The 24,602-nt window shown below is 50.5% G+C and overlaps 1 protein-coding gene across 5 annotated transcripts in view; it reads left to right on the top strand.

Annotated features, from left to right (window-relative positions):
- Positions 1 to 22,379, top strand: part of CPA5 (carboxypeptidase A5) — a 31,450-nt gene extending 9,071 nt beyond the window's left edge. For 3 of the 5 annotated variants that reach the window (XM_021936273.1, XM_021936272.2, XM_021936270.2), the window contains exons 2-12: positions 83 to 277; positions 1,443 to 1,524; positions 3,690 to 3,824; positions 13,255 to 13,353; positions 14,806 to 14,907; positions 16,102 to 16,203; positions 16,547 to 16,657; positions 17,080 to 17,170; positions 21,022 to 21,221; positions 21,555 to 21,639; positions 22,054 to 22,379. In XM_021936273.1, the coding sequence (XP_021791965.1) occupies positions 162 to 277; positions 1,443 to 1,524; positions 3,690 to 3,824; positions 13,255 to 13,353; positions 14,806 to 14,907; positions 16,102 to 16,203; positions 16,547 to 16,657; positions 17,080 to 17,170; positions 21,022 to 21,221; positions 21,555 to 21,639; positions 22,054 to 22,241 (1,311 nt within the window). In that variant the 5' untranslated portion in view covers positions 83 to 161 and the 3' untranslated portion in view covers positions 22,242 to 22,379. Of the gene's footprint in view, positions 1 to 82; positions 278 to 1,442; positions 1,525 to 3,689; positions 3,825 to 13,254; positions 13,354 to 14,805; positions 14,908 to 16,101; positions 16,204 to 16,546; positions 16,658 to 17,079; positions 17,171 to 21,021; positions 21,222 to 21,454; positions 21,640 to 22,053 lie in introns of all 5 variants that reach the window. The other 2 variants (XM_021936271.2, XM_021936274.2) reach the window with 2 other exon arrangements.
- Positions 22,380 to 24,602: the final 2,223 nt, after the last annotated feature.

The raw sequence follows: 24,602 nt of genomic DNA, 5'->3' as shown, positions 1-24,602 counted from the left end.
CTCTCCCAAGGCCTGGCATGTGGGAGCCACATGCTGGGTGCCCCAGACAGCCTAATGCTCATTCTCAGGCCGGACCTTCCAGCCTCTAGGTGCTGTGCTGTCCTGAAGCCCGGTCCATGGTGCCCAAGGAAAGCCCCTGAAGCTCACCAGGAGGAAGACGCATGCAGGGCACTCCTGCAGGAGGGACGCGCCCTGGGCCATCCCCCATGGACAGGCAGACACTCCTGGTCTTCAGTTTGATCCTGGCATCAGCTTTGGGCCAAATGAATTTCACAGGGTGAGTGGCTGCTCCGCAGCGGGAGGGAGGACTGGTTGGGAGGAGGGGACTGGATGTCCCAGCAGGAGGTGGCTGCCCCACTGGTGCCTGATCAAGGCAGAGAGTCAGGATGTGGGTTCCTGCCCTGAACTCACTTCCAGCTTTGCAGCCTCCCACTCTCATGCTCCAGGGCTGGCTCGTTGGTGGTCCTCCCCAAATCCAGAGTTCTTAATCCAGAGTCCAGGAGGAAGCCCCCGGGGCTCCAAGAATCCCCTGAAACCACATGCAACAGTTTTCATATACAACAAGGGCTTCTTCAGGGAGGAAGCATGCCTAGCTTTCCTCTGATTCTCAAGGAAGTTGTAGCCCCCACAAGACTATGTACCTCTACCAAAAATGGATGTGGGTGTCGTCCTCCTTTGAATGACAGGAAGTTCCAGTATTACACGCCAGGCCCTCTGTGGATGTACTTTGAGCCTCCCCAAGGTCCACAGGTGGATGCCCCACCACGCTCCACAGTAGAGAAGGGGAGACACAGCAAGCGTAGAGAGGGGTTCCTCACCCACGGTCTCAGAGCCAGCCTGTGAGGGCAGCAACCCCATCCCCGGCGTCACACCCCAGAGCCCACACCACAGGCCTCTTGGTTACGCCACCTCCCGCCCACCTCCATCGGGAAGGGAAGGAGCTCAGCTTCCTCCATGTCAGGTGGGGTGAGGTTATCTGATCTCACCTCCTGGGCATTGAGACAGACCATGGCCTTGGGGCCCCCATGCGAAGAGCCCTTGGGGTCACCACTGGTCCCCCCAGCCCCTGTGTCTACTCCTTTCTCCCCTTCATTCCTTTCGTTTGACACACTGCCCCCGTCCCCATTCCTTTCCCTTCCTTCTTCCCCTAGCTTGGCCTTCAGTCCAGCAGTAGCACTGACAGGCTTTATTTAGCCCCTGGGGTGGTCTGTCCTTGGGGCTGGAGAGCTCATTGGCTCTAGGCTGAAGGACCATGTGCTTCTCAGAGCTGCCTGCGAGTCCCGGCTGCTCAGGGCTCCTTCAGCCTCCTCTCGTGTGGTGCCTCCCGGCCTTCACGCTCTGCCTTCAGCAGGGCCTCTGCTCCATTCTGTACCTTCCAAGTGACACAGCCTTCCAGGGATCCTTCTCCACAGCTTCCTCCGCCCCTCCCTGTGTTTTTCTAGGGACCAGGTTCTTCGAGTCCTGGCCAAGGATGAGAAGCAGCTTTCACTTCTCAGGGATCTGGAGGGCCTGAAGCCCCAGAAGGTGAGGATTCCTCAGGCTTGAGGACACCCCCCACTCCCTCCGCAGTGGCTCACACCTTCAGCTCCTTGTCCTGCCCCCCTGTACCCCAAACCTGCCCTCCTGAGGTCCCTGCAAAGAGCACAGACCTGTGGGAAATCACATGTGGCTCCTCTTCAGGAAAAATCAGGGACACTTGCCCAGAAATTTGGGCTGCCTTTTTAGGCCGTGTCTCCTCTAGCCACCCAATCTCTCCTGGATAGGGAGCTGCTACACAACCCGTCAGGGCACTGATCTCCAAACGGCAGGAATTTCCTAAAGCCACACGGATGGCGGGGGGAGCGGGAGGAACACAGTGTCTCTGGGTGGGATGCCACGTCGCGTGGAGATTGGACACGTTGGCCTCCCGAGTGAAACGGCTTAGCTTGGCAAACCTGTATCTTATCTGAGTTTGTCCCTGTCAGCCTGAGCATCTTTTCTGAGAACACTTGTCCTCTGCAGGTTTTCACAATGGAAAACATTTTTGTTGACTTTGACTATTACATAGAAGGGTTTTGTTGGGGGGCCACTGGAACCACCAGATATTTCTGGATGTGGTCAAAGCCCTTGCTCCTACTTGTCTGAGTGTCCCGTCGACTGGGACTCATGACGTTTTATGATCATTCTCTCCATTTTACTAATTGAAAAATAGGTGTTGCAAAAGGCTGACCTAGGGACCCAGATCCGGCCCCTCCTACTTCTGTGGGGATGGGAGCAATTATCCTTCCCTTTCCTGACCAGGGCCCTTGTCCGTGTTCATGTCCCAGATGATGAGCGGCCTCATCTTGAGGACTCTTTAGGACTCTTGAGGTTCTCTGGATCCAGGTGAAGTTGCAATGAGTGTGAGTGAGGTGTGGAGGTGACAGGGCTTGAAATTAGGGAAAGAACCTCAGTGCCTTGGGGATTTTGTTTGTCGCAGTCTTTCCGCTCAGCCTTAGGGTTTCATTATGGAACTGGGGCCCTTTTAAGTGTATGGCAGTCCCTCCTGGTTGACGGTCAACCTAAAACATTACATGGAAAATTTCAGAAAGAAAAAACTCATAAGTTTTAAATTGCAAACTGTTCTGAGTAGTGTGATGAAGTCTCGCACCTGCACGCTGTCCACGCTCCCCTCCGCGAGTCACTTAGTGACCGTCTGGGTCATCAGACCGACTGTCGCTGTGTCACGGTGCTTCTGTTTGTCTAACCCTTATTCGACTTGATAATGGCCCCAAAGTGTAAGGCTAGTGATGCTGGCATTTGTTCTAATTGCTCTATTTTATTATTAGTTACTGTTTTTAATCTCTAACTGTGCCTAATTTATAAGTTAGGGCCAGGTGCGGTGGCTTATGCCTGCAATCCCAGCACTTTGGGAGGCCAAGGTGCGCAGATCATCTGAGGTCAGGAGTTCGAAACCAGCCTGGCCAACATGGCAAAACCCCCGTCTCTACTAAAAATACAAAAATTAGCCAGGCGTGGTGGCACGCACCTATAGTCCCAGCAACTCAGGAGGTTGAGGTAGGAGAATGGCTTGAACCTGGGAGGCAAAGGTTGCAGTGAGCTGAAATCATGCCATTGCACTCCAGCCTGGGTGAAACTCCATCTCAAAAAAAAAAAAAAAAAAAAAAAAAAAATTATAAGTTAAACTTTATTATAGGTCTGTCAAAAACGTAGAGTGAATAAAATCTAGTATTTAATAGCACAACAGAGTGACTATAGTCAATAATAATTTAATTGTATATTTTAAAATAACTAAAAGAGTATACTTGGAGTACTTGGATTGTCTGTAACACAAAGAATACGTGCTTGAGTGATAGATACCTCATTTGCCCTGATATGATCATTACATATTGTATACCTGTATCAAAATATCCCATATACCCCAGAAATATATACACCTACTATGTACCCACAAAAATTAAAAATTACAAAAAACCTGTATCCCAAGTCTGTATGTATAGGAAAGAGCATAGTCTATATAGGATTCAGTACTATCTGCTGTTTCAGGCATCCACTGGGAGGTTTTGGGACATCACACCCCTGTCCCCATCTCCTATGTAGAAAAAAGGTCTCTACTGGCTGAGAGATTCTCTGGATCTCTGGGGTCACCTACAGGATTGTGTGGAAGGACATGGAGTAATGCAGCTGTCTCTCTTTCCTTGGTGAACAAGGTGGACTTCTGGCGTGGCCCAGCCAGGCCCAGCCTCCCCGTGGATATGAGAGTTCCTTTCTCTGAACTGAAATACATCAAAGCTTATCTGGAGTCCCATGGCCTTGCTTACAGCATCATGATAAAGGACATCCAGGTGAGGCCCTGCCCCAGCAAGGGCTCTGCCTTGTGCCTGCCTTTCTGGTTGGGGCCCAATATGGAGGAGATGTTCTCGGGGCTAAAAGCGGACATGTGGTTTCTGGGTCCCCATTGGTGTGTTTGTGAACATGCTGTGGAAGGAAGTGAGCCACACGCTTCTCAGAATCTGAAGCTAGGACAGAGTTCATGGGGGAAGCACTCACAGTGTGGGAGTGGAGAGGACGCCTGTGATGAGCCCTCCTGGGGAGGGATTTGCAGCAATAAACAGCAAAGGCGCGTGGAGAAGGGAGACAGGAGGATGTAGCTGGGGTCTTCCCAGGGGCACCGTGGGAAGGTGCCCCTGGATAACTTCTTCCTTTGCTTATCTGACCACTCCCTCCTGTTCCCGCTGTGTCTCAGCCATCCCATGCCTAGGGGAACGGCTTTACTCCAGAGGATTGGGAAATGGTGAAAGAAGCAGAGAGATCACTGGTGTGGTTGCCTTCCCCTGACCTCCACCGCATGGCTGTCTGCACAGGGCATCTCCCCCAGGCAGGATTCTCCCAGAGGAACCACTTTGGGAGAGCAGAACCGCTCTTGGGTAGGACAAAGGCAGCCTTCAGCCTGGACACCCCAGTCTCCCTGCTGCTTTCCCTGAGTCTTTTCTGAACATCATGAAATTCTGTTTCAATTGTTCTATTTGCCAGGATATCTTAAAGAGCCCCTGAAAGGTGCTGGCAGCACAGCCTCCTTCCTAGAGATCTCTGTGGGTACCACTGATTGGTTAAGCCTCCCTGGCTGCATCTTTCTGCAGCTGCTGCTGCTGGCCATGTACCTGTGGAAGTGTATCCATAAAGATTCATTCCCAACCTTGTTGTACGGTGCTAATCTCCCCTAAGTGCTCCGAGTGTGGGAACACAGAGCCTCCCGGAGCACACACACTTGACACTGTATGTCAGGGGATCAATGCATCAGGCAGCATTCCATTCCCATGCGAGCACAGGGCTGGGGCACTTTGGTCCTTTCAAAGACCTTTATCCCTCATCAGGCACATCTGTTTCCCGCTCAACATGTGGGGGTGGGATATTTCTCTAATGAAATCCCCCACAAGCAAAAATGGGGAAACTCCCACAGACAAAAGAGGCTACCACATCAAAAGAAATAGAACTGAATTCTCATTTTTAGCCCAGGCCTCTATTTTGAAGTTTCCATTTCCCTGGTTCAGCCCCACCCTGGGAACTCCACAGCATTTGGCAAACAGACACACAGAGGTCTCTAAAAACTTTCTGTTGATTTCTGCACATCAGGGACTGCCCCAGAGTCCCCTCTGAGCCTCCCCCACTGGCTTTAGCCTGTCCTCTCCCCACATCCGCAGCCCCGAGTCCCTCTAGGGCTTTGCCCTCCCTTTCAGGAAAATGCTCTGACCTCTTAGCCTTGGTCCAGCCAGGCAGGATTTTCACCAACTCGCTCTTCCTGCAGGGATCAAGCACTCACTGCCATACTTGAGATCATATTTTGGCTTAGAGGGAGCTGGGGGTGGGGGTGGCTGGTGTGTTGATGTGTTGAGGGGTTGATGATGGGGAGGGGTCCAGGAGGAGGGAAGCTGAGATTTGCTAACAGGACTGAAAGGGCTTTGCACCCCTCAGGTTGTTGGCGTCCAGTCTTGTATTTCAGATACAGAGGCACGGGCGTGATTTTCTCCCTGTCCTCTGGATCCCCTCAGCCAAGTACTTGCCAATGTCCCCTGCAGGGTGGGCCTTCGGTGGTTGTCTGCTGAATGACTTGCTCAGTTGGGGAGTTCAGGACAGGAACGACCTTATTCACATGTGGGTCTTTGTTCCTCTGGCCCCCTCCCCTCAGCCAAGGTTCAGCTCCACGCTCTGTATCCATTTTCCTACCCCAGCACCCACTATAGGACTTGCTGCTTCATTAGGGCTTGATAAATGTCAGAGGAACAAATGGACATTCATTAGGAGGAGGAAAGGAAAGAGGAGTGGTCGTGTTTGGTGGCTAGGACCAGGCTGGAAAACCTCGATGCTGGTTTTCACTTTGGCCAGAGGCAGGGGAGATTTTGGAATCTTTCCCTCCCTCTGCCCTGTGATCAGCGGGATGCTTGAGAAACATGAGGCAGGGCCATTCATTCCACTCACAGACACAGAGAGCCCTACTGTGTGCTGTGCATTGGGCAAAGGGCTGGAAACACAGAGATAAAAAACCTGGCCCTGTATCCAGGAGAGCCGGAGGGTCGCGGGGGTCAGGGATGGAGGGGAGTAAGCCGGTGGTTACAATGGAGTGGATGAGGGGCTGATGGAGTGAGGGCGGTTGCTATGGGAGCGCATACAAGAGGCACTGCACGCTGCGCTTCTGAGAAGGCGGTAATTACGGTGCGCTGAAGAGCAGGTAAGGGGGGCTGGCCAGAGGAAGGGGGGCCCCCACCCCGATTGGCGATGAAGCCAGACCCCATCGCAAAGAGTGCCCTCCACCATGTGACAAGGTCAGGATTTTATCCCGAAAACTAGGGAGGAGTCACCGGAGATGCTTTGACATGATCAGATTTGCATGAAAACCTGGTGGTTTTCAGAAAAACCACCCTGACAGTGACAGTGTCGAGTTGGGGACAGGGCCAGGGAGAGACTGACAGGCAGGAGGGTGGTGAGGAAATTGCAGTGGGCCAGGCAAGAAATTATCTGATTCCGAGCGAGCTCTATTTGCATTTAATTTTTCTTCACCTCCTCGTTCTTTTCAGCCCTTTGGTTTTTTTTTTTCCCCCTAGGATGAGTCACCATGGAAAAGCTTCACTTGAGCAATCAGCTCTGTGGCTTTTAATGGCTTTTTTTCTGATTACAAAATTAATAAATATTCATGTTAGATAATTTGGAAAATAGTGGAAAGCACAAGGAGAAAACAAAAATCACCCATGCTCTGACCATCCAGAGCAGAATACAATTGGGTGTAAATATTGCTTTGCCAATTTCCCTCACCCTAGTGGATCACTCTCATCACCATGCAAATAGAGTTGTTTCTCCCATTTACAAAAACTCTCTCTTGATCCCTTCCCTCTCCCCTTGAGCCATCACCCCATTTTTATGCTTCCCCATAGAGTGAAACTCCTGAAAATACTGACTCTCCCTGTCATCTCCATCCCTTTCCGCCAGCAGGCTGCCTATCCCCTCACTTCACCAAAGCTTCCCTCGACAAAGTCACACACAACTTCCAAATCCAACCCAATGGCCGACTCTCAATGTTCCTCTTCCAACAGCACAACTGGTGGCTCTCTGCCTCCTGGAGTCTGTCTCTTCTCCTGGCATCCAGGACTTCTGTGCTCTGTCTCCAGCCCGCACCTCCTCTCCTGGATCCAACCGCCTACTCAGTGTTTCCACCGGGGGGTCTTATGAGCATCTCCAACTTTCCAGGTCCAGACCAAGTTCCCCTGGCCCTTCATCAGTGCCTCCACAGCCCTCTCTATCTCAGGAAATGGCAACACCATCCTTCCAGTCACTCAGACCAGAAGCTGGGAGCCATTCTTGACCCCTTCCACAAACCCCCCCATCAACAACAGATTTATCGCTGCCTTCAGGATAGATCTTAGCACATCCCACACCAGCCCCTAGGGCCCATGCGCCATCTCGTCGCTCACCTGGGTTCTTCCATTCGCTTTCTAACTGCTCTCCCCACTTCCCCACCTTGACTCCTTATTACCTAGTCTCTAAACAGCAGCCAGAAGGGTCCTTTAAAACTATTGCAAATTCAAGCATGTTGTTCCTCTGCTTAAAACCCAACTCATTTGGAGTAAAAGCCAAAGCCCTTGCAATGGTCATAAGGCTTTCTTTTCGTTTTATTTTATTTATTTATTTTGAGACAAGATCTCGCTCTGTCATCCAGGCTGAAGTGCAGTGGCACAATCATGGCTCACTGTAGCCTCGAACTCCCAGGCTCACTCCATCCTCTTGCCTCAGGCTCCTAAGTAGCTGGGACTATAGGCCCACATCACCACACCCAGCTAATTTTTCTGTTTTTTGTAGAGATGGGGTCTGACTATGTTGCCCAAGCTGGTCTTGAACTCCTGGGCTCAGGCAACCTGCCAACTTTGACCTCCCAAAGTGCTGAAATTACAGGTGTGAGCCACCACACCAGACTGCTCATCTTGTTTTAAACTGTACCCTTCTTCTTCCCCACTTCCCCAACTTCCTCTTTCCTTCCCATTTCACTCTTCTTGACATTTACCATTTTCTCATTGCCTATATAATTTAATTCTTTACTTCTTTAAATTGTTATCTGCTAGCTGAAGAGTACAGTTTTTATTTGTTTGTTTGTTTTGTTTTTGAGACAGAGTCTCACTCCATCACCCAGGCTGGAGTACAGTGGCATGATCTCGGCTCATGCCTCCGCCTCCCAGGCTCAAGCAACTCTCATGCCTCAGCCTCCTGAGTAGCTTGGCTTACAGGCACACACCACCACACCTGGCTAATTTTTGTATTATTATTATTATTTTTTTTTAAGTAGAGACAGGGTTTCACCATGTTGGCCAGGCTGTTCCCAAACTCCTGACCTCAAGTGATCCACCTGCCTCAGTCTCCCAAAGTTCTGGGATTATAGGCATGAACCACCAGAGGTTTTTTTTTTTTTTTTTTTTTTTTGGTCTTTCTATGTTGCCCAGGGTGGAGTGCAGTGGCTATTCACAGGTACAGTCATAGCACACTGCAACCTTGAACGCCTGGGCTCAAGAGATCCTTCTGCCTCAGCCTCCTGAATGGCTGGGACTGCAGGCATGCACCACCATGCCTGGCTTGAACAGCAGAGTTTTAAAGGTAGAAATGCTGTTGGCTGGTCTGAGGGTGAGTGGCAGCTCCAGAGAGGAGAAGAAGACAACAGGGAAGATTGCAGGAGAAGCCAGGGATGACAGGAGCAGTGATGGGCAAGACCCTGGGAGAGGTGGAGCCTGGCTGCGTCATGGGGGTAGGGACAGAAGAGGAACCAGGCCCCTCTGTTGGGCCATATGAAAGGCAGGTGCCGACTGACTCACCCAGATGACCATTAGTGGGGGCTTTCTGCCCTCCAAGTCCTACAGAAGCTATCCTACCTCTGGAGAACCCAGACTTCCTGGTCTTGCCTTGTAATACTCCCTCACAGAGCCCTGGAGTCACCCCAAAGTTATTATCATCCTCCTTATCATTATCACCCTCCTCCTCCTCCTCATAGCTAACATTCACTAGCATTTACTACATGCCTGGCAAAAGTCTAAGCATTTAGCATGTATTAGCCCTTCTAATCCTCATGAGAACATTGGGGTGTGTGTGTGTGTCTGTGTGTCTGTCTGTATGTGTGTGTCTGTGTGTGAGATGGAGTCTTGCTCTGTCACCCAGGCTGGGGTGCAGTGACTCAACTGCTGCTCACTGCAACCTCTGCCTCCTGGGTTCAAGCAATTCTCCTGCCTCAGTCTCCCGAGTAGCTGGAATTACAGGCGCCCGCCACCACACCCGGCTAATTTTTGTATTTTTAGTAGAAAGAGGGTTTCGCCATGTTGGCCAAGCCGGTCTTGAACTCCTGGCCTCAAGTGATCCACCTGCTTCAGCCTCCCAAAATGCTGGGATTACAGGTGTCAGCCACTGCGCCTGGCCCTCATGAGAACATTTTAAAGTATATGCTAAAGTATGTGATAACATGACCTCCATTTTACAAAGGGGAAACTGAGGCACAGAGAAGTTAGTAATTTGATGGCATTGGTGACAGGATCAGGGTTTAACCTAGGTCCTATACCCTCAGACTCCACTCTCAAGCCACCTGTCCCCTCAGCGGTCATCATTGTTGTCCGTGTGGTGTTTTAACTTCGCCTTTTAGACAGGGAAGCCTTGTGGTTTGGCCTTGACCTCTGAGGGAGTCCATTCTGAAAACATCAGATGGGCAGCCTCCCCCAACGTCCAGTGCCACAGGACTGGATTTGCTACTGGCCACGTAGCTGCTACTGCAGATGTTAGTCCTGGAAGAGAAGGCCAGGAACTGGGGAGGAGAGGCAGCGGCTGCTGTCCCAGAGCCCCCAGCCCACTCTGTTTTCAGGAGCTGTGTCCATTTTGCATCTGTGGCTGGGGTTCGGCTGTGAGAGATCCTGCTCTCACAGGAACTGGGGCCCCACTGCCTCCTCCCCTGCCCAACCCGGGAGGGCTGTTCTTCCCTTAGGGCCCCCATCCTTCCTGACTCATCGTAAATTAATTCACACCAAGGTATTGCTTTCCCTGTCAGGTTATGGCTTCCAGCGAGGCAGATGGCTTTTACTTCTGAGTTGGTTGGTTTCTGTGTTTTGTTATTTTTTCCTGAGAAGCCTGACAGGGCTGTCATTAGGCATTCCTCAGCCTGTGGCCAGACCGCATTCTTCGGTCACCCACCCCCTTCCCTCAGTCCCAGGAATGGAGCAAACGCTGCTGCATTTTCCAGGCCAAGGCAGATTCCTGTTCCTGGAGAAGTGGGGCCCGCTGTGAGGCCTGAGAATTTCCAGTTTGAAAGAGGGTGTCACCTCCATTCACAAGGCTGTGAGGGTGTCTGGAAAGTTATTTGCAGTTTGGTGCTAACTTCCCATTTGCCTTCAAGCTCTTATGTGGAACAAAGGACAATCTCCTGGGTCCTGTCTTCCTGTGGGTGCCCCAGGCTGTGTGGGGAGAATTGGGTCCTCTAGTCCTTTTTTTCCCGATTTCTCCTCCCTGTCCTCCACTTTCACCCCCACTTCAGGCTTCCACCAGATCCTTGGAAACCCTTTGCCTTGTCCTCAAGGCTGGCAGGCTGTTCTCTTCCTTGCAGCTGCTCGTCACAGCTGATGGCATCAGGCACACATTGGTCATGGTAGGCTGTTGTGATTTGGGTCGGCTTCCTGAGAAGACAAATTCCTTTTGTTAGAGCTTCCCAGAAATGTTTGCGAAGGGCCAGAGAGGCCCCGGGCTCCTCCGGCCATGTCTAACTTACCCAGCAATCTCAGTTTTGCCCCTGGCCAGCCAGTGCAGCTGGAAAATATCACAACTGTAATTGCCTTGCATGGAGTCGGTGCTCAAAAGTAAAGTGAGCCCCAAACATCAATTTCCAGTCCCATTTTGAAATCTATGAACCTGAGCGTTGTGAGCAAGCCGACTAGGCCTCGGGGATGAGTGAGTCATTAGGCATTGCCTCATCCGTGGCAGGTGGGGCGGGGAGGCTGCTCTTCCTGACCGGGGTGGAAGACGCCACAGCAGCCATTAGGGCTTTTGGTTTTGCTATTAAAAGTTCTGGGCTGAGGCGGGCGCATCACCTGAGGTTGGGAGTTCAACCTCATGGATGAAACCCTGACCAACATGGAGAAACCCTGTTTCTACTAAAAATACAAAAAATTAGCCAGGCGTGGTGGTGCATGCCTGTAATCCCAGCTACTGGGGATGCAGAGGCAGACGAATCGCCTGAACCCGGGAGGTAGAGGTTGCAGTGAGCCAAGATCACGCCACTGCACTCCAGCCTGGCCAACAAGAGAGAAACTCTGTCTCAAAAAAAAAAAAAAGTTCTTACTTATTGAAGTAATATAAGCACATTGCCAAAATGTGAAAATACAGGATAGAAAAAATTTACTTCAAATCCGCCTTCTTCTATCTTAGCAGGCATTGTGAACATTTTGGTTTATATTTTTGTCATTTTAGTGTCTTAGGTTCTTGGGTTCTTCTCAGGGGTCCTTGATTTTTCATTATCGCAAAAAACTTTCAAATTGCAAGAATGGAGTTTTTAGCTGTTGTTAACATTTACATGCTCTTTCTGTCCACACACATATGGACACACACAGACATAAACATATCTGTGTATGTGTGTGTTTTTGTGCATGCGTGCGTTTGTGTGTGTGTGTGTGTGTGTTTAGAAATAGGGTGTTGCTCTATTGTCCAGGCTGGAGTACAGTGGTATGATCATAAGTCACTCTCAATCATAGCTCACTCTAGCCTCCAACTCCCAGGCTCAAGCAGTCCTCCTGCCTCAGCTTAAGTTGCTGGGACTATAGGAATGCGTCCCCAAGCCTGTCTAGTTTTTTAATTTTAATTTTTTGTGGAGATGAGGTCTTGCTTTGTTGCCCAGGCTGGTCTCAAACTCCTGGGCTCCAGCAATCCTCCTGCCTTGGGCTCCCAAAGTGCTGGGTTTACAGGCGTAAGCCACCATGCCCACCCTGTATATGTGTTATTACTGTTGGCCTTTAGTTTTGATAGTTGGCCTTAAGGAACCTAAGGGTATGGACTAAAATGCCTGGTTCTTGTCTCACCTCTGCCACTTGTTATCTTTGCCTCTATGTCCCTTTACCACTCCAATCTGCTTTAGCTCTAAAACACAAATAGCTCATTTCTGTTCTGTTATCAGGTCATCTGACCAGATCAAGTGAGATCATGAAGATGAAGCTTGGTTAACTAAGGTTCTAGCCCCAAATAAGTCATCGGCAAGACTTAGTTGTGGCCCAGTGCTGCAAACAAAGGGCAATTTGGGTTAATGAAGATGCTTTCTCAGCATCTTCAGTGGCAGAGGACCTGAGTACCTCCCACACTGGACAGTCTGTGCTGAATCCTGGGGTGCTTTGGCTCCTGGATGCCATTATAAGGGCATGAGCTTGGGTGAAGGACACTAGCTCATCTCACTGTGACCCAAGCAGGGAAAAATGTCTCAAGATTATGTAGGTGGTCTGAGCAGCGAGTGAGTGGTTAACCCAGCCAGGCATTATACTGCCCTCTGTATGGGCAGCGGGAAGTACCATGTAAAGCTTGAATGCTAACTCCACGTTGATACCCAAGGACATTGCTTTTGACTCACCCGGACTTGTGTTTAGGAGGTAAGTGAAAGACCATTGGCACATTAATCATAATTATTTAGACTGACTTTGGTCATGCCTGGCTTTCTGAATGGCTTGCATACCAGTTGTCTAGGCTATTTCCTGGAAGTGGAGTTAATGTTGGGGGTCAGAGGAACCCTCTGCTTCCCCCAACGGGGTCAGTGCGCATGGTTTGGCTTGGGTCCTGACTCAACAGAGTGCTTATTAAGTGCAAAAGCAATGTTGGCAGTAGACTGTGAGCACTCTTTTTTCCCCCAAAAACACCTTCAAATCCATTATTACATTATATCCTATGAGGTGGTAAGGCAGATATTGCTTTCCCAATTTTCAAGCTGAGGAAACTAAGGCCACAGCAAGTTCCACAGCCAGTTAGTGGCAAAGGCAGACCTAGAACCCAGCTCTCTGGACTCCTTGCCCTGTGCTCATTTGGGAAATGGCAGCATGACTGCCAGCTTGCCAGGCAGAATAATTACCCAGCAATCTGGACCTTCCTTCTGTTGTGCAGTTCACACTCATGGTGGCTCATTCTCCTGTGTTGCTGCTGTCTTTATGAACAGACAGCGGAGGCAGGGCTCAGAAGAGGCATAGGCAGCCCAGCTCTCCCCTTCTTTTCCAATATGTGTTCCCCATCACCCAGGTGCTGCTGGATGAGGAAAGAGAGGCCATGGCGAAATCCCGCCGGCTGGAGCGCAGCACCAGCAGCTTCAGTTACTCCTCATACCACACCCTGGAGGAGGTAAGTCTGGCCAGTCAAGCTCTGGGCTCTCTTGTATCTTTGGTCCCCTTAGGGTTTCCTGACTCATGCAGAAACTAGTGAAGGACTCCAGGGTTATGGAAAACTGTGACTGACACTTGGGGACTGTACAACAGACATTAGTTCAAGGTCTCTTAGGCAGAGAGTCATATTCAAAGATGTCCAGAAGCCAGAATTCAGATAGAGGGGACAGTAGTTCAATTGTACAGCCCTAGGCAGGTACAGAGCAGAGTAATGGGTCTACTAGGCAGAACACTAAGTCAGGGACCCATTATGGGCCAGAATAGAGCAGGTAGAAGCTACCCTCATCTTGACAGAGCAGGAGCATCGCCATCTTGAACAAACACCACCATTCTAAGTTCCCTTTGATTAAAAAACTGCCTAATTCCAGTGCTTATAGTTAAAAAAAAAAAGGACAAAAATCTTCCAGAAACCCCTCTCAGGTTGATTTCTCTAAAATAAACCTGTCCTTGACTGTGAAGCCACCTTTTGTGTTTCTTTCCTCTTTCTTTTACTCTTACACATATCCAGTCCTCCAGTTAGGGACCTAGGGCTCTCAGCCTCTCCGTGACCAGTCCTGGTGTTCAGTGGTCCCAGCCATGCTGGAGTATATAATACGAGGGGCAGGAAGCCAGGCACATTGGACAGTCATGTTTGTAGAATAAAAGAGAGGTGCCTTCACTTGGAGAAAGTTCATGATCACAGTTGCAGTCAGCCAGGGCAAGCAACTTGTTTATAAAGGAGAATGTACACAGAGGGTGCAGGGATGCCCATTCCAGAAAGGAAATCAAGGCACACTTCTCATTTTGCGTGTCAAGGATATGACATTCTTGATATCATTCATCTATTATCATCATCACTTTTCCCACTTCACAAGTCATGCAATAGAGAATCCATTTTCTTTCATATATTTGTTAATTTAATTACATGTATTGAAAGAACATGAGAATGAAATAATACAGTCTGGCACTATTTATTGATGACAAAGATAAATAAAACAAGAACTCTGCGTTCAAGGGGCTTACAGTCTAAAAAGAGCAAGAAGATAAAAACATCATTACAAGGTCTGTGAGATCTATCAAATGGATTGAATGGGCCAAAGAATGGAGGCAAGAGAGAATTTCCAACCAGAGAGAGCCATGTGGGTCAAGCCTGGGGATTTGAGCAGGCTCAGCACACACTGTTCTCCCAGGCTAAGGCATAGCTCTGCACAGAGCAAGGAGCCTGGGAATCCAGCAAGATCACAACTCACTTCCTTTAGCTCTGAGGGAATGCTCTATTTTTGCAATTCTTTATCTGGTTCTTTTAGACCCTCTGAGGAGGTAGGAAACCATTGATGAGAGTGGGAAAGGGCAGGGAGAACATTCAGAGAGTCCCTGGTGTTCATCCCACTTCCTGCTTAACTGCCAATCTTACACGTGTCTTTCCTTTTAGATATATAGCTGGATTGACAACTTTGTAACGGAGCATTCCGATATTGTCTCAAAAATTCAGATTGGCAACAGCTTTGAAAACCGGTCCATTCTTGTCCTGAAGGTAAAAGCCAACAGCGTCAACCTGCGCACTCTACATTAAGGGCCTCTGGCATAAGATTGAGCTCATGTGGGGCAGTGGCTGGGCGGGAGTTTCAGGGAGAAGGACAATATGTCTACTCCTGTCTCCAGGTGACCCATAAGCTTTGGGGTTGCCGCATTCAGAGATCCACCCTTGTAGGTATGAAGAGGTGACAGTGTGGTGACCTAGCCTGTCCTTGGTCAGGAAGTAGGTGGGAGGATGGCTAAGGAGCTGGGGCTGCAGAGTGGCAGTTGTCGCCCTGGACTTGGGATGTGAGTGTGGGTGAGTTGGCGTTCTATTACCTCAGTTGCTTCATCCGTTCAATGGGAAGAGAGGTACACAGAGGGCCCATTTGCTAATGAGTTCATCTGGCTCAGACAGCCCTGCAGATATGCCTGAGTCTATAGAGAAGCCTCCCAGCCCTTCACAGGAGCCACTGGAACAGAAATCAAGCAAACTCAGCACCCTGCAGTTCCCTGGGTCATGAAGGAAGTAGGAGAGGTGAATGCAGAGCCCATCAGAAAGCAATTCTTAGTTTGAGCCCAAAAGGGCACCCAGGAGTGTGGACCCTGCGGGGCGTTTAGCATCAGCTGTCAGGAAGGACAGGTGCTTGCTGCCGCTCTCAACAATTCTCTGGTGGGCTCTTCTGAACAGCCAAGTGGACCCACCTAACTTGGGATTTGACTTAACCTGTCCCTGCTTCCATTTCTCCAGGGGCCGTGGTCTTCTCTTTCTAATGCTGTCTGAAGCCTTGCTACTCAAAGCACGGCCCCTGCAAGGCAGCATCAACATCACCTGGGAGCTTAGTAGAAATGCCAAACCTCAGACCCTCCCCAGACCTACTAAGTCAGAATCTGCACTGGAATAAGATCCCCAGGAGACTCATGTGCCCATTAGAGTTTGAGAAACCCTGGTCTTAAGATACTTTCAATCCTGGGAAATTCTGTGCTTCTGGATGGATCACTTTGCTCCCCAAGGGCACCACCATATTTTCAAAGGCCCTCACAAATGTGCATTTTGGGGCACACGGACAGGTACCTGCACACACACCCTCTTACCTAGTGCGTAAAGCTGCCCCAGGCAGTGAGGATGCCTTGGGGGCCTCCTTCCAGGTAGCCCAGAGGCAGTAGCTGTCTGAGTTCAAACCTGTGTTTAGGGCCTGATTCTTTTTCTCAGTTCAGCACTGGAGGTTCTCGGCACCCAGCCATCTGGATTGACACTGGAATTCATTCCCGGGAGTGGATCACCCATGCCACCGGCATCTGGACTGCCAATAAGGTCAGCATGGACCTGTAGCCAAGGTGCACCCATGATGGGGGCTGTAACTAGGGGCAGCGACTTACTATTTAAGGGTGCCTCCAGTTGAACAATTACACTCAGGGTGCTGTCTCCCTCCTGCCCTTTGGGGCAGCCACCGTGCACTCTTACCTTTTGCAGCACAGAGCCCACATTGATCCCCTGCCTTCTAGTTGTTTAAAATCCAAGCCTTTGGTTCTGCATAAAAGATATACCTAAGGGGTTTCATGCCACCCTTTCCTGCAGCCACTGGCTGTGCAAATGTCCTGAGCCACCTCCTAGGAGACCAGTGGGGCCTCCCATCCCTCCTCACTCTTTCTTGCAGATTGTCAGTGATTATGGCAAAGACCGTGTCCTGACAGATATACTGAAGGCCATGGACATCTTTATAGAGCTCGTCACAAACCCTGATGGGTTTGCTTTTACCCACAGCATGGTGAGGGCACCTGGGAAGGATGGAAGAGGGGGTCAGCTCTAGGGGGATGGAGAAAAGGTCACTGTACTTTGGGAACCAGCCCCTTCAGAGCCTCTTTGCAGAAGTCCTCACCAAGGGCAGGAAGGCTGCTCAGGTACTGCACCTGCAGCCTCTTGCCCTCTGACCTCTTTCTTGCTGCCCAGGGAAGGCCACTATTGGCAGCCTATGCCCAGCCTCTCCCCAGACCCTGACTTCAACTACACAGTATCTGAGCTGCATCCTTGGCCCAGCCCCATGCCAGCTCCTTCCTGTCCTGGCAATTCCTTCCCTTTGCTCCTCCCTGCCCCACCAGGGTCCCCTACCCCTATAGGCCAGGATATCAGAGGCTCCCATTCCTGGGAATGGGCCCAGTGAATGAGGTCACCTGACCTGGGCTTTCCCAGAACCGCTTATGGCGGAAGAACAAGTCCATCAGACCTGGAATCTTCTGCATTGGTGTGGATCTCAACAGGAATTGGAAGTCGGGCTTTGGAGGTATGGCAACCTGCTGTCCTGGGGCAGGGTTGGAGAAGAGGTGTTGGCCCGTGGCAGGTTCTCCCACTCAGTCAGATTATGTTGACTCAACTTGGGAGGCACAGGACAATGTAGTCAGCTGATATGCATGAGTCACGGCCAGGGACAGGCAAGCACATATCTCAGACTGCCGTGGGTATGGGAGAGGTTGTGTGTGTGTGTTGAATGTACACATGTGCTAAACCTTCATGGGAAACATTTAGGGGAGCCTCCAGCTCCTGAAATGAGGACTAACTACATGGGTCAAATCCTAAATATGACAGAGAAAGGCTTAAAGGAGGTACTAAGTAGCCTTGCTTGTTGCTCAAAATCCAGAGTTTACGGTGCTCCCAAAATATCCCTAGCCCTGCCCTGAAGGGAGCACAACACGAAGAAATGCCTCTGAGCTCTTTCCCTGAGAGCTAGGACTGAAATCTGCCCTTTGGGGAGGCCAGGGCAATAGTTTCAAGAGTCCAATAGAATGACCCACTTTTTTTTCTTTTCTTTTTTTTGAGACAAGGTCTCACTCTATCATCCAGGCTGGAGTGCAGTGGTGTGATCATGACTCACTGCAGCTTTGACCTCTTGGGCTCCGGTGATCCTCCCACCTCAGCCTCCCAAGTAGCCAGGACCACAGGTGTGCACCACCATGCCCGGCTAATTTTTGTTTTTGTTTTTGTTTTGAGACAGAGTCTCTCTCCGTCACCCAGGCTGGAGTGCGGTGGCGTGATCTCAGCTCACTGCAACGTCTGCCTCCTGGGTTCAAGTGATTCTCCTGTCTCAGCCTCCTGAGTAGCTGGGACTACAGGCGCCCACCGCCACGCCCGGCTACTTTTTGTATTTTTAGTAGAGACAGAATTTCCCCATATTGGTCAGGCTGGTCTCAAACGCCTGACCTCAGGTGATCCACCCACGTCGGCCTCCCAAAGTGCTGGAATTACAGGCATGAGGCACCTCGCCCAGCCAATTTTTGTATTTTTAAAAAATTTTGTAGAGACAAGGTTTCGCCATGTTCCCTCGGCTGATCTTGAACTCTTGGGCTCAAGGGAATCAGCCGCCTAGGCCTCCCGAAGTACTGGGACAGGCGTAAGCCACCACGCCCGGCCTCGAGCAAATTCTTTATCATCAAGGCTGGCTTGAGCCTGGTTTTTATTTTTGACCCATTACTTTATGACCCTGGTGCATACTTGCAGAGCTGTCTCATCCTAGTGAGGGGGAGGGGGCAGCTTTCTCCTGAGTCCCTGTGTGTTTTTCCCTGATTATCTCCCTTGCCATGCAAGGGGCACAGAGATTGGGAAATTGAGGCCTCCAGAAAGCTCAGAGACAGGTCCATGGACCCTGGAAATACAGCAATTTGATGGGCAGGACAATTTGATGGGTCCAGTTAAGACAGAGATTCCAGAACAGACACAGCCCTCGGCCCCCAGACGTGGAATCTGCACTTCACCGGGGTCAGGGTTTGGCTCCACAGGGACGGTGTCATTGCTGTTGATAATCAGACCTATAGGCTGGTGTCCAAACCAAGGAGGTAGAACATTTAAATCTGGATGCCCATTGCTTTAAAAATCTGGCTTCTTGGAGTCTGTTCTCACTGAAAAATAAGGATGGCCCCTAAGCACTGAGAGTGAGGCCCCTGGCCCAGAGTGTGGGGGTTCTAACTGCTTGTGTAAGGGAACCAGACCATGCAAAATTAGGCATTTCCACCTCCAAATGAACAGACGCTTGCCTCAGCGGGGGCGTCCATGAGGCCCCTCAGCACTGACTGGAGTGAGTGCCCATGCACCCCAAGATAGGCTGGCTAGTAGAAAGAGAAATTACCTCTTAAAGAAAATAACCGCTGTGGGTCTCGCCACAGGAAAAAAAAAAATCCGTATACACACAATGTACAAAACAATTATGGAAAAAAAGCCCAGAGGGGGCAAAAAGCTCCCATAATCCCACCACTCAAAGATCACTGTTTTTAATAATTTACCATGTCCTTCCAGAGATTTCCCCTTGCTACAAATTACATTTTTAGAGAAGGAAAAATAAATAACTAATGAATCCATTAGCAGGTACTTGTGAAACAGGCAGACTCAGAGGACCTTGACTGTGAGCGTCAGAGATGCAGGCAGCTAATTCCCATTTGGCCAGGGGAAGATTAGTTTATTCTGCTTAGCTCACACCAGAACTAATGGCCTGAAGTGTTTCTCCATATTTGGGCAAAGCCACCTGGTTGTTGGCAGGGGAACGGCTTTCTGTGCGTGGGCCGCAAAGGCAGACAAAGCCTTCAACCTCCCCCGCTCTGCGCATCTGTTGCTGTTTGTCATTCATCAAGTGGAGCAGGTGCAGGAGCTCCTGGCAGACACAATAAACAAGGCCGCTGTTAGCTGGGCTGATTCCAGCCTGGGGGCTGCCTTTCACCCCCTAGGTCTGCTGGCACCTCCCCTTCTAACCAGGGTCCTCATCCCAGGTGAGGACCACCACACCGAGAGAGGGTGCGCTCCCTGGGCCTCTCTGGGGCCAGCAAGACTGTGTGTCTGGGTTGGTGACTCAGGCTGCACGATTTTATTTATGATTTTGTTATTGCCTTAATTGAATGGCTGTGTAACGAGTAACCTGTAGACCATCCCTCCCACCCGTGCCTGGCCTCCCGTGCATTCTTGGGGAGGACCCGTGTGCTGCATTCCTAGAGCATCATCTGAAGTGGTCCATGGGCCAGCCCCCTGCCCCAGCAGTCAAGAGGAATGCTGTGGCCTCCTCAGGAGACTTCAGAAGTTGAGGCAATCCCTGATCTCTGGACGGTGCCACCATTCCAGGGAAGAGGAGTGAGAGGAGAAACTGGGAGGACTCCTTCCAAGTGTGTCCTTAGCCTACAAAGTCTTGACCAGCTCAGTGCAGCCCAACCCTCCCCTCGGGAATAAGAGAAAAGCAGAGGAGGAGCGGAAGAGGAAGAGAGAGATGGGGTGAGGGCAAAGAATCGGGGGGAGATGGGAACAAATGGAACTTGGGAAAAGAATAAAAGCCCTGCTCCTCTTTGTTCGCTCCCTCATCTTAAGTCCCCAAGAAGAATTTTCAAAGACTTCTTTGCACCTCTGGCTCCCAGAACAGCCTCAGGCAACTATGCAGAACTATTCTCCCACATTGATTTCCCATATCCCCAGACCCCAAGTTCATGGCTCACCTGGAGCCATGGCTGTGGCAAAGCTTGAGCTGACACTGAGTCTGAGCCCTCGACTGACGGCACACCCAGGAAGGATCAGCCTAAAGGTGTTGCTGCTCAGTAGGGGAAGCCAGGGTTGGCGCAGAGACACAGTTTCCTCTGGATGCAACTTCTGAGCCAGGCGCACCTTCCTAAAGGGACTACAGGACAAGCCGAGGGGGCTCCCTGCAGGGCTTCAGAACTGCAGGGTATGGTGTGGCTGCAGTCCTCTGACATTAGACTAGAGGTTGCAGCAGTAACAAATATCCATCCCGATCTCAGTGGCTTGACACAACAAAAGTTTGTCTTTCATGTGCACAAAGTCCAATATGAATAGATGACTCTCCTTGGCAGCTTTCTTCTAGCAGTGAGAGAGGGATCCAGGAGGCTGTTTCTATCTAGAATTTTTTTTTTTGCTTCCAGCCACACAGACAGAAAAGAACATGGAGAAGTCACACTTGCTCTTAACAATCTCAACCCAGAAGTGCCATGTCATTTCTGTTCACCTTTTCATTGGTCAAAGTAGTCACATGACCTCAGTCAAACTGCAAAGGAGGCTGGGAAATGCAGGGGAACACATGGGTATTTTGTGAGCGCCATCTGTGTCGCACATGGGGATTCGACTCTTTGGGTGGCTTTATTTTACTTCCAGGAAATGGTTCTAACAGCAACCCCTGCTCAGAGACTTATCATGGGCCCTCCCCTCAGTCGGAGCCAGAGGTGGCTGCCATAGTGAACTTCATCACAGCCCATGGCAACTTCAAGGCTCTGATCTCCATCCACAGCTACTCTCAGATGCTCATGTACCCTTACGGCCGATCTCTGGAGCCTGTTTCAAATCAGAGGGAGTTGGTGAGACTGGCTGCTTAGGGCCTGGGGAGAAGAGACCCCTTCTCAGGAAAATCCATATCTGTCATACTCCCAGAGGGCTCAGATTGTTACTCGGAATACAAGGGTCTGGACTGATAGACCCCATGGTGCAGGGGAGGGGTGGGGGAGCTTGCTGTTCTCATGTGTGATCAAGTTCAAAGCCGGAGATGCTGTGCTCCCTTCTCACAAGGGCCATCTCCACCTTCAATTTCCAGGACTCCTAAATCCATGCTTCTCACCAGGTGGTGAGGGTGGGGAAATGTGTGGGAGCCCTGGGGAGCCCCTGCCTTTCACCCTGCCGATGTCATCTTGCAGTACGATCTTGCCAAGGATGCGGTGGAGGCCTTGTATAAGGTCCACGGGATCGAGTACTTTTTTGGCAGCATCAGCACCACCCTCTGTGAGTGAGCCTCCCCTGCCCTGCTTCAGACACCACATCCACCTGGGGTTGGCCGCAGGGCAGTGCTATGGATCTAGCTGGGCTGGCCCAAAGCTGCCTCCCAACCGGATAGAAGGGTAACAGTGGTACCCAGGCAGCTGTTTCTTGGCAGCTTTTGTGCACAGCTCCCAATGCCTGGCTTACTGCAAGGTTCCTAAGCCTGGTAGCCTGCAGGAGTTTTCTTTTGCAGGAGTAGAGAATGGGTTGGGTGCATGGCTGTGATCCCGGTTGAGGCCTGGGCAGGAAGCCCGGTGTGGCCTGGGGTGGGTGGGGGTTTGGCTTCCAGGGCCCACTTTCCACTCAGGATGCCTCTGTACCTTGCAGCCACATCCCCTTCTTCCTTTTGGAGTCACATTTTGGACTTTTTGTTTCTAGATGTGGCCAGTGGGATCACCGTTGACTGGGCCTACGACAGTGGCATCAAGTATGCCTTCAGCTTTGAGCTCCGGGACACTGGGCGCTATGGCTTCCTGCTGCCCGCCACACAAATCATCCCCACGGCCCAGGAGACGTGGATGGCGCTCCGGACCATCATGGAGCACACCCTGAATCACCCTTACTAGCAGCACGACTGAGGGCAGGGCGGGAGGCTCCATCCTTCTCCCCAAGGTCTGCGGCTCCTCCTGAAACCCAAGTTATGCATCCCCATCCCCATGCCCTCATCCTGACCTCTTAGAAAATAAATACAAGTTTGAACAGGCTTCGCTGCCTCTCATGTTGGCTACCACCCCTATGGGCTCAGCACTGACAAGGGGACGAGAGAGCTTCTTCTCATTCCCCGGGGGAGCCTGAAATGTGGGGGAAGCCTCTTTATTCTCCATGCTACCTTCAGGAAAATAAGGGGGTAGAGGCTGTAGCTTTTCTCCTCTTGCAGTGTTTTCAGGGCCTGGAACAGAGAAGGCACACATTGTCCCAGCATATTTACATTTTAAGATGCCCCTGGAGGGGACAATGTTTGCTCTAAAGGAGAGCATTTCTGATGGGGGCATTTCTGCCACCTTGAGGGAAAGGTTGTCCCAGACAGGCCATCTCCGCCTCGGTTGGCTTCACTTCCCATGCAGGGAGGGGGCAGGAACACATTTTGGAAGTTACCACTCACCCCATAACCCAACACGAATGAGTCATTGGTTTATGACCTGCTCCCCCTGAGGTGTCCTCAAAGGCTCCCTTGGTCTTGGGAACACAGGCTCAGAGCTAGTCAGAGCCAGCACATCAAAGCACTGCATATCCAGGAAGAAGAGCTTCTCCTCATCCTCATCATCACCGACACCATCCTGGTTGTCATCCCTGAGCTGTGTTAAGTAGGCACTTCCCCCAAGAGAGTTAAAGGGGCACTCTTGTGAGATACTGAAGAGGCACCTTCCTCCAGCCCCAGGCTTCCTTGTACCTTTTGCCTCTTCATTCCGCCTGCTGCGTTCTGGGAAATGATGGGACTGGCAGGCTGTACTGGGCAGCAGGGATAGCGGGGCTGTTTGCTCTGCCCTCAGGAAGGCAGATAACCCCTAGAAACAGGAAGAGCCAAATGAGGTTGTGTAAATCTGAGGCAGAAACATTAGTCGTGAGAGCAAGACTTGCATTTGCAAGAGCCAGGCTGTGTGTGTGTTTGTGTGTGCGTGTGTGTGTGTGTGCATGTGTGTGTGCATGTGTGTGCACGTGTGTACGTGTGCGTGTGTGTGTGTGTGTGTGTGAGTGAAACTGGATGACCACAAGCCAACCCCTGGAGGACACGGAGACAGAGAAGAAAACAGAGTGAAACAAAAATATTTGTGTAGAAGGCATAAAAGTTATAATCACAGACTCCACTGTGTAAAGGTGTAACTTGCTTTATTTATCTCTAGTATATATTAACTTAGCCTCCCTTTCCATTCAGCTTGTGAAAGGAGATAGTGCTTGGGCTATTTGGTAGAAGAAGGGGATGGGAGATGATCAAAACCCCAAGTAAGGTTCATATCCAATATGGTGTCTAAGCAGCAAATGACTAATGGCTGAAGAAGGAGACTAGACAGAGGATTAGAGGCAGCCATAGGGGCCAAGCACTTCTCAGTGGTGCAGCTGTGGAGAGCTCTGAGCAAAGAAACAAGGTTGGCAGGTGAGGAGGCCTAGGACAGAGGCCGGAAGGCCAAGCCGGGACTGTGCAGCCAGTGGCCATGGTGGCACAGCAGGCACTGGCTGGACATGCAGATGCCCAAGGCCAGCTGTGCCACATGGAAGCCCTGAGGAAGTGAGGGTAATTAACCCCTGAACAACCCAGATCATCTTCAGGGGAACAACCAGCAGTGGAGGAGGAGAAAATCTTGATTTTGGCTGAAGTCTCCCACAGGAGACTTTTTTTTTTTTAAAGCTAGGATTGGTCTGAGTGAGCTAGAATTTCCAACCCAAAGTTTTCTGCTGCTAGTGGAAATTCGAGGTCATGGGCTCAGTTAATATAAGCTAGAGGTAAACAAAGCAAGTTATACCTTTGCACAGTGGAGTCTGTGATTGTAACTTTTATGCTCTCTATACAAATATTTTTGTTTTTATTTCATCCTCTTGGGGAGGGTATTCCTGGTATTAATAAGTTCATTTTTTTAGGTAAGGAAAGCAAGGTTTGGAGATGTTTTAAAAGTCATACAAGGCCACGTGGAGAGAAAATTGTTGAGAAAGATTTGAACTTGGGTTTGTCGAACTCCAAAACCACTGTAACCATTTGCCCAAGCGCGGCCAGTGGCCCATCTGCAGCACAATCCAGGGATACTTGTTTAACAGGAAGGGATCTGGTTCCATCTCCAGACTGAATTAGAATATCTGGGGCTAGACACTCCAAATCTGCATTTTTACCAACTGCCCAAGGAGTTCTGAGGTATCTTCAAGTACCCACTGATCCCTGTTCCCCTGCCTCCCAGGAAGAATATATTCCAGTCAGCCTGGGGGGAGTTGGGCTTTGG

This window comes from Papio anubis, chromosome 4, assembly GCF_008728515.1.
Source record: "Papio anubis isolate 15944 chromosome 4, Panubis1.0, whole genome shotgun sequence".
Classification (NCBI taxonomy): Eukaryota; Metazoa; Chordata; class Mammalia; order Primates; family Cercopithecidae; genus Papio; species Papio anubis.
The sequence above is the reverse complement of the archived record's forward strand: the minus strand, read 5'-3'. Positions and strand labels throughout refer to the sequence as shown.